At 33.2% G+C, this 9,369-nt stretch overlaps 2 protein-coding genes across 3 annotated transcripts; one reads left to right on the top strand and one right to left on the bottom strand.

Annotated features, from left to right (window-relative positions):
- Positions 1–1,435: 1,435 nt before the first annotated feature.
- Positions 1,436–2,955, top strand: LOC142635630 (F-box protein CPR1-like). Its single transcript, XM_075809764.1, has 2 exons — positions 1,436–2,419; positions 2,824–2,955. Exons 1-2 carry the CDS (start codon positions 1,436–1,438, stop codon positions 2,953–2,955), a joined length of 1,116 nt encoding a protein of 371 aa, XP_075665879.1.
- Positions 2,956–5,287: 2,332 nt separating this feature from the next.
- On the bottom strand, positions 5,288–8,514 carry LOC142633455 (rho GDP-dissociation inhibitor 1). Of its 2 annotated transcripts, none has more exons than XM_075807697.1 (5): positions 7,611–8,514; positions 7,423–7,489; positions 6,545–6,763; positions 6,303–6,422; positions 5,288–5,826 (listed from the first exon to the last, which is right to left on the bottom strand). In XM_075807697.1, the coding sequence occupies exons 1-5, from the start codon at positions 7,902–7,904 to the stop codon at positions 5,819–5,821; spliced, it is 708 nt and encodes a 235-aa protein (XP_075663812.1). In that variant the 5' UTR covers positions 7,905–8,514; the 3' UTR covers positions 5,288–5,818. The 2 variants fall into 2 exon arrangements, with proteins under 2 accessions (XP_075663812.1, XP_075663811.1); XM_075807696.1 differs by having other exon boundaries at positions 6,298–6,422; positions 7,611–8,510.
- Positions 8,515–9,369: the final 855 nt, after the last annotated feature.

Below are 9,369 nucleotides of genomic sequence, written 5' to 3'. Positions count from 1 at the left end.
AAGTAAAATTAGTAACTTTTTTGTTTGGTTAAGATAATTAAAATTTTTTATTACTTTAAAAAAACAATTCCAAAATTATATATAAGAAAAATATCTTATTATGATATAAACATATTTACCGTTATATATATATATATATATATATATATATATATATATATATATATATAAGTAATAACTTCTTAAAAGATGACAATAAATATGTTTGTTTTAGAATGCATAAGGTGATTTAATCTTTTTTTCCGAATATTATTTTTTGCCAATATCATGAAACAAAATTTGTAAGCTTTGCTTCAAACTTATGTGGATTTGAATTTGTCATTAATTTTTTTGCGAAAATTTTTATTATTTAAAATGTTTAGTAATTTTGATTGTTCTTAATTATTGAATTGAGATTTTCACTTAAATATGATTTCAATTATTGTTTTGGATAGTTTATATATATATATGTGTGTGTGTGTGTGTGCGCGCATTTTATAATACCTTAGTTTCATACAATATGCATTCATTATATAACTTTAAAGTAAAATATTCATTTATTTTTATTATCTATTCTATTATCTAATTTTAAGTAAATGAATTTAAAAAAAAACTATTTACATATGAATTCTGATGAAGCCGTGCATCGCACGAGCATAATGCTAGTACTTTCATAAACTTCAACAACAAATCTTACAAACCTCAAAATAAATTATAATGAGTTGTAAATTTATGAGACTTAGAAAATTGACGTGTCAAAATTTTAAAAAGTCAACAAAAAGTCAAAATTTTCAATTATATATCTATCTATACTATTTATAAGAGAATTCTCTTCTTTGGATTTGGACTTTTATATGGTTCAGAAATACCCTTAAACCTTAAGTTTAATAGGAAAAAAACTTGAGAACAACTTGGTAAAAATATATTTTCAACTCCATTTAAAATGGCTACAAAATAGGATACTCTCTTACTAATCCATGTCTCCGAAAAAAAAAAAAAAAAATTAATTTTAAAATGTCATGCTAAAATACTCCTAATTATTCTCTGATCATATCTTTGCTTTAACTGAAAAAGAAATGACTGCATTACTCTCGAAGTAGTGCTCCACGTTGTATCTTCCCTCCTAAAACCAAGTTGCGTGTGACTACCATATGATTTCTCCAAACCATAGTGTTAACAACAAAAGATTGACGTGGGGTATTACAAGCAAACGCTAAACTGTGTTGTCTCCAATTCTCCATTAAAGCCACCACCATCACCATAATGTCCCATCATCATCGCCGTTTTCATCATGATGTTCCGGTAGAGCTAACAAGAGAAATACTGTCCCGATTACCTGTGAAGCCTCTGGTACGCTTCCTCTGCGTTTCCAAGAGCTGGTGCGCCTTAATCAAAGCCTCAGGTTTTATGAAGATGCAACTCAAGCACTCCATCGAGAACAACAGAGATCGCACTCATGATAGCAAACAGTGATCCACACAACACTTACTGGTTCTTCGTCCGTTTTCCCAATGACGAGGAGGATCACAAGACCATCAAAATTCACAACCCAACATTGCTAGGCAGTCACACTAAGGGAATCAACCTCGTGGACTACTGTGACGGCTTGGTTTGCGTTCATGATGACGAGAGAAAAGAGATTGCAATTTGGAATCCATTGATCAGGAGGTGCAAGAGATTGCCAAACAAAGGAATAGAGAAGCCTTTTCATTCAGCGGAGTATGATAAGCCAAAATTTGGATTCGGGTACGATCCTCACAATGACGACTATAAGGTGATGAGACTTGTAGAATTTTTTGAAGGAAACAAGCCTGTTTTGGATTTTGAAGTCAACATATATAGTCTTAAATCACATTCTTGGAAAAAAATTGAAGGAAAATGGCCAGAGACATTTCGGGTTGATTTTAATTCAAAGTGCTCTAATGGTGCTTTTCATTGGTTAACTTATCCTAATTATGGGTTGAATCTTCCACAATCTCTTATTGCTTTTGATCTTGGCACTGAGAAATTTCGGGTTTTTACAATACCCGTTCAAACAAGCTCTCATTATTGGGTGCGTTTGGAAGTGTTGGGAGGACACCTCTGTTTTGTTGAGACTGATATGAATTTCAGAAGTAATGTTTGGACCATGAAAGAATATGGGGAACCCAGTTCTTGGACTCATATTTATGAAATTGAGAAACCTTGCACTTTTGATCGCTACTACAAGCATCTAACATTTTCAAATGATAGCAAGAAGCTTGTGTTGGAGGAGGCGCTAAAGGAACTCTTGCAGGAGGTCCTAGAGGCTGTAATAAGCCGTGTTTTCCAAGATGAAAAAGACATGGTTCGAGATTGGCTCGATTTGATTTTGAAAACTACTCTTATTTCAAATAAGACAGCAACTTGTATTGGGAGCCTTCTTCTACTTGAAGGTGATAATGTGGTAGTAGAGGAAGAGGTAAAAATTGGAGTTTAATGACTTTGTTAATTGTTTATCTTTATATTCATGTTTTTGTTTAGTTGTTTTGTGTGTGTGTGTTTTTAATTCAAGAGTAACAATGGGAGGGGATTTTAATATTGGTTTGGTTCTCTTTTATTTATGTCATGAGCTACAAGACTTGATGGACAACTATCTTGAAGATAGTCTAGGCATTTGTTATACTGTTAGTTAAGTGGTGTTTGTGAATGATGGTGAGAAATATTCGTTCTGTTGTGGATTTTATTGGTTCCTCAGTTTTAATATAATTCATTGATCAAGAAATTTATAAGGATAATTTTGTGAGCACATCCTATGCTTATTTTTGTTGTAGAATTTATTGTTTCTAACATGTGCTGTCTTTGTTTCTACGTGAAATTCATCAGAGTCTTGATGGGAAAATAGCTGAGACTGACGATTTATCGAAGGTTCTTCGAGATAGTGGAGGTCTTATACTCTTATTGATGCAGGAAATTGCAACACCAAATAAGAAGAACAAGAACAAGAGATGGAAATAGGAGACAAGCATACTTCTTGCAGCACCAATATTATATTTTTATAAGTTTAATGAGTAATTTGATTGTGAGTTTATTTTATTTATAACATAGAGACAAATGTTTTGGGCAATCCAAACTTATTAACATCTTGAAGTTCTTTATTTTATATGCATTGTCCAAGTGAATTAGCAATTTGTCATTTTCCTGTTAATCTGTTCAGTCTCTGGCTCAAAATTTTCTCCAATTATTACTAAATTTTGTTTCTTTTTCGAGTTGGTTGCATTGATTAGATGATGGTCAGTGTTGCGAAAAGATAGTAGATTGTGTTAGTTCTACAACTCTTTTGTTTTCTTAAAACTCCAAAAGCTTTCTATGCTTGATGCCATTAGTGAATAATTACAATTATAAGTGACTGTATGTTTAGTTCATTGGTTTATGATTTTTGTTAATGTGTAGTGTATACCTACTAGGATTTGCTGGTAAGCTAATGTGCTCCTTTTTTAGTTGCATTTGAAAGGGCTTCTGTTGTATTGTATCTTCTCTGTCTTGGGATTATATAGTATGTTTTGAACCTCATACTTATTATTAGATAATTATAACGTTGGGGAAGGGGGAACATTACTCAATTTCTGGTGGTTGTTTCAACAAGATCTTACATAGTATAGACCCTTTAATGGTATAAGTAGATGAAACTCATAAATGATTATATATGTAGTATAAACCCTATAATGGGAGAAGTAGATGAAACTCATAAATGGTTATATATGTAGTATAAACCCTTTAATGGTATAAGTAGATGAAACTCATAAATGATTATATATGTAGTATAAACCCTATAATGGGATAATTAGATGAAACTCATAAATGGTTATATATGTAGTATAAACCCTATAATGGGATAAGTAGATGAAATTCATAAATGGTTGTATATATGTTTTTGAGGTGGGTTCAAGACTTTAAGGCGTGGAAAAGGCCTACACGAAGATGGTCCTATTAATTGATCAAATTCTCTTAAGCAGGTGTTCGATGAAGAAATTACTAATTTTATAGAATTTTAAAACGATGGGATTTACATTCTCTTCATTTAAAAAAAAAACAATTATAAGATTTGTTTTAAATAATTGATAATTAGTATGTATGTGATGTTAATACCATTTAAAATCAAGGGATTGTTGTCTGGGGTAGTAAAGAAAATCTAGCATTGAATTTTCAATGATTAATAGTTTTTTTTTTCATTTCAATTATAATTCCAATGATAGCCCCGTAGCAAAGATATCCTTTATAATATTCCATGTAAAACAAAGTTTTTGGAAAAATAAAAAATAAAAGAAGAAAAAATCCAAATATTTTACAATATTTCTCCGTTTTTAGTGTACTTAAGTCACCCTTCATCGATCTTTCTCACATAGAATAAGCCAATAAGGAATGCAAACAAAGAGTGATAGAGGCTCAGGAACTTCATGTTTAAAAATATGGTAGTTCCAAACTCATTTGAAATTTAATCAACAATTGTGTTACAACAGTTTGCTGGTGTCAAGTAGCTCCTGGGTCGATTTGGATTTTTTTTTTTCACTAGTATTGGTTGAACAAAATATTATTCTCCCTCACATGTTGACATGGCATTGAACATTAGAAGTGGACAAAGCAACTACTGTACAATGGTGTTGACATGGACTGGGGAGGGAACTTTTGAAATGGAGGGGCCATGGATGAACGTTCATATTAAGCTCAAGTCAACATTACTGTACAATGGTGTCAACATGGACTGGGGAGGGAACTTTTGAAATGGAGGGGCCATGGATGAACATTCACATTAAGCTCAAGTCAACATTTTGTTGACTTGAGCTTAATGTACAATACCTTAAATTTCAAATGGTCAACATTTTGGAGCTTTTCTATCTCTATTAACTATTTCCATTAAATATTACCAGCCGTGATGCACTCTCAATTAGGCTCGCTATCTTTTGAAATTTGAACACAAAAAGTTTGGCCAATTCAAATACATTAAGTTTCTCAACAAAAAAAAAGAAAAAAGAATTCAATTACATCACAATTCCACTCACCCATCAGTAGTTAAAGCCAGCGCTTTTTGGTTCAAAATATTTCTCATACAATAAATTAGTGCCTGTCCTATACTTTGTTAAACTGTCTTCTTCCAAACATTAGTTATACCTTAGATACCACAAGACTAAAAAGATTATGTTTCACACATCCATTTTAAAATGTGAAATAATGCAGGGGGAAAGATAGCATAAGGTAAATAGGAGAGAAGAATAAAACATGCATAGAACAGAACAAGGTGGTCACTCAAAGTGAAAAGAACAGGACATAGAAGAAAGTTAAAGTAATATGCTTTGGAAAACTTTAGCAGTTGCAATTCACAGAGAATAAAGAACAAAGGATACAACCATGGAATAAGCCCTTTAATGTATCTACTTCTTAAAGCCTCCTACAGGAATGGTTAACAACCACAAAGGAAAAAAATAAAGGTTACCACAACCCAAATTATGAATCTCCAACAGGTAACATGCTGACGTGCATGCACAACAATTAAAAGAGGGTGAGAAAGAGACAGAGACAAGAGAGGTTGTCCTCAAAAGCTCAACTTTATCAACAAGTACCTACCAAATTAATGTCAATTTCTTTTTCTTTTTCCCTAAAAATCCTCCCCTCATTGTTTAGCTGCTGGTCTCAGACAGGATTGAAAATTAAATACCACACTGGAAATGAGACATGTTAACATTGTAGCCGATTACAACTTTGAAAAGCAATGAACAGGTAACAAAATAATAACACTGAAGGGAAACTCTCAGTTCAAACCGGCTGCCAATCTTTCCGGATATCAAATGTGTAATTGATCTCCAAGTAGCACTTGTTGTCGTCATCAACAAACTGAAACAGGGAAAAATAATAATATGCAACAAGATCAGTGAGGCATATCCAAAATGACAGTCTTTTAGTACAAGAAAAATAATCAACCATGTTCATTTTCTGAGCAGTGGTGACCCACAAATTTGAATTTCACATGTATGATTGATGATTCACAGGAGGCCCGGCAACAAATTGATGAGATTTTTCCTACATAAGCTAGTTGATGCATGTATAAGAGAGGCATATACTCAGCCTAGCTTGATGGTCTAAAATGAGTAACAAAACTAATACTGCCCAGAAAAGAATATAGCTTCTTGACAGGGCAGTTTTGGCAGGCATCGTAATGTCGCAATTTGGTGTAAACAAATGCATAATGGTTTCATACACGCCAAAACTACAAAGTTTATATCCTTTTCTCATGAAGAATTTCTCTCAAATTTTGTGGCATAATTAAACCAAAGGCAAAGTAACATAGAAGATGATTGAACCAACCTTACTTCTAGCTGAATATGTTCCTCTAGCAAAAATTCCAGATGGTGTTGTTTCTTCAGGCATCTCGTGTGAGTAAGGCTCTGCCTGAGGACTGAAGGTTCCAATCATCTCTTTTACGCTGTCCACTGGAATAAGGATTCAAATGACAGAAAATATTGAATATAAGGGCTATAAAGATATAATTTTCTATCATAAAGGCCCATGTGTTTGTGTGAATGAGAGAGTCTGAGAAAAAGAGAGAAATTACCCTTCACACCAGTTTTCCACACTGTATTGGTGTATTTGAGACCTGAAACAATGTTGTTGCAGACTTGGAAAGTGAATTTCAAGCTGTAACGGCTTCCTTCTTTCAAGGTAAACCACAAGCCCTTGGGCTTTCCATTCTCAGGAATTGGAAGAAAGATATCAGCTCTACCAGGGGATTTAATTGCAAGGCTCAAGAACTTAACTTCTGGATCTAGAGTTTCTGCATTAATTATACAGAGAAAAGAATTATAAAATTGCATATTGGAAACCAAAGGTTAGAAACACAAATAAATTAGAACTTTTCCCTTTAGTAAACAAATAAATTGCCTAATGGAAACCAAGACAATTATGCATCCATTAGTATACTCTAATTCATGAACATTGAGGAAGAGAGGAAACAGTTTCTGTTATTAGTTTTTTTAATAATTTGATAGTTACAACAAGAGGAAGAGGAATTTGAACCCTGATTCTCTTTCATAAAAGAAAAAAGCAATGCAAACGAGCTACAAGGCTCTTGGCAAAAAAGAGAGGAAACAGTTCATGCCCATTATTTTTAAAACTTGAAGTTAGACCATCAAACAGCAGAGATTTAAAGTAAAAAGCTAGCAAAATTGTTTTGAAAATCAGTACCTTTTGTTTAATTCTATGGCCATAAATTTAATATTGGAAAAATTATTTTCCACTTTTCTTTGTGGCTGATCTTGGCTATCTTAGAGCATAACATAAGCTATGACTTCTGATTCCATGAAAAAGAAAAAGAGAGGGAGAATTTGGAATTCAAAGAATGAAAGATTCCAAATTTGTATTTTTTTACCTCCATTTTCTCCGCATCCAAACAAAGTTCAAAGATAAACAATTAGGAAAAGACAAAATGATTACCTCCAACAGAATTCAAGTCCACACTCCCAAGAAGCTGTTCCTTCCATCTCCTTAAACTCTCATCATCCTAATACTCATATAGAACCATGAAACAGGAGAACTTACACACAAGTCATAATCAAAAAGGCCTAAAAACAAGAACTTTATGTCTTTATCAGTTAAGGACATAAACATATGCAGAAACAAACCTTATCCTTCTCGAATTGTTCTTTGAGTGTGTATTGAGGACCCACCTCTATCTTCCTTCCTTCATCATCTTCTTCATCCTCAGTTCCATAAATAGAACTTTCACTCATTTGCCGGAACATCCCTCCTTTTTGAGGTTCATGTTCATGTTCATGTTCATGTTCATATTCATGAGCATTTTCTACATCTTTTGCTGTTGTCTTTCTTTTTGAAGGTTCACAGTGTTCCTCACCCTCATTGTTTTTCTCATGACCCATGCTTTTGGAACTTGAAACCACTCCAAAGGCCAAAGACATCAACAGCCCATTAAACAAAACGGCACCAAATGGTACAGATAATAGACTCACCCCCCCCAGAAAAAAGTGCTTACAAAGCTAAAAGAACAACACAAAGAGAAGCCAAAAATCCCACTAGGAAGAATCTCTCAAGTGCAAACAACAAAAAATGAGGGAACCCCAATAGAAAAAAAAATAATAATATGAAGGGTTTGAAAGGATGAGTTTGGCTCAAAGAATCCCGGAAAGGTAAATAGAAAACAAAATCAGGAAAACCCGCAAAGGGTAAACCTTGTAGCAAGAAAAGGCACCAAGGGAAGAAGGGAGAGAGATAGAGAGATGGGTTGTTGGGTAAGTTCAAACAAAGAAGGAAATGGTCATGTGGTGATCCGAAATTCTGAACCGCTCAATGCAAAATATGAGAGAGAGATAGAGAGAGAGAGAGAGAGAGAGGTGGCAAGATCGTGAGGGTAACTCCTGCACAAGCATCCACGAAGACCAAGATTCGAGGGGAGCTTTTCAATTAGTTAAACTCCAACACAGACATACTGACATTCAAGAGCTGAGACAGCCTAGCCTAGGATTTGGGATTGGGGTCAGTGGACTAATCTAAAGATGCCCCTTTGACCCTTTCTCATAACTCATTGGGAATGTGTATATATATATTATCATCAACTTATGATTGTAATTTCATTATTAAAAAAAAAAAAAAAAGGCAACTTGTTATTTTGAAAAAAGCCTGCAGCTTGTTGTAACTTGTAATTTGTAAACTAATTCCTGTTTTTCTTTTCTTATACGAGAAAGTTAGTTCTAATTATGATTTATGACCGGTGATCCTGCTTATAGAGTAATTACTTTCAAATATGAAGTTTGAAATCTCCTTAGATGGGAATATAATAGTATTATGTATACCAATATTTATTAACATTAAATAATTATGAAAAAAATTAGAATGTCATATTTCAATTAAGCTTTTTCTTAAAGTGTGCATCCAATCAATCCACCCAACAAAACTAGCTCAATTCAACCCAACTTGACGTATTGAGTTGATTTTCATAGATTAGATTGAAATTTCACTTTCAGCCACGGATTAAGCCAGGTTTAAGTCGATAGTTTTTTCAACTTATCTGAACTTAATCAAACCTATTATATATATAAGTTTATATTATTAGTTTTATTTTATTTGTTCAGTTTCATTTATTTTGGTATTTTGAGAGTTCGTGGTATTTAGGATCTTGAAAAATAATTTTGAGCATATTATGTGAATGTAATAATTTATTGAAAAAAAAAAGTGCTTAAAAATTTGATGAAAGCATAATTTCTTACAAGGCATAAACAATATAAGCACAACCTACCAACCAAATCCGACTCATGTGAGTTAGATTGAGTTAATTGGCATACATGTGAGGGGTTAGATTGGATTGGGAAGTTCCCAACCTGATAAGGTTGGGTTAAGTTGAAGAAACTCTTCAATTCGACGCATGCA

Source organism: Castanea sativa, chromosome 5 (genome assembly GCF_040712315.1).
Source record: "Castanea sativa cultivar Marrone di Chiusa Pesio chromosome 5, ASM4071231v1".
Classification (NCBI taxonomy): Eukaryota; Viridiplantae; Streptophyta; class Magnoliopsida; order Fagales; family Fagaceae; genus Castanea; species Castanea sativa.
Note: the sequence above shows the minus strand (reverse complement) of the source record. Positions and strands in the feature narration are given on the sequence as shown.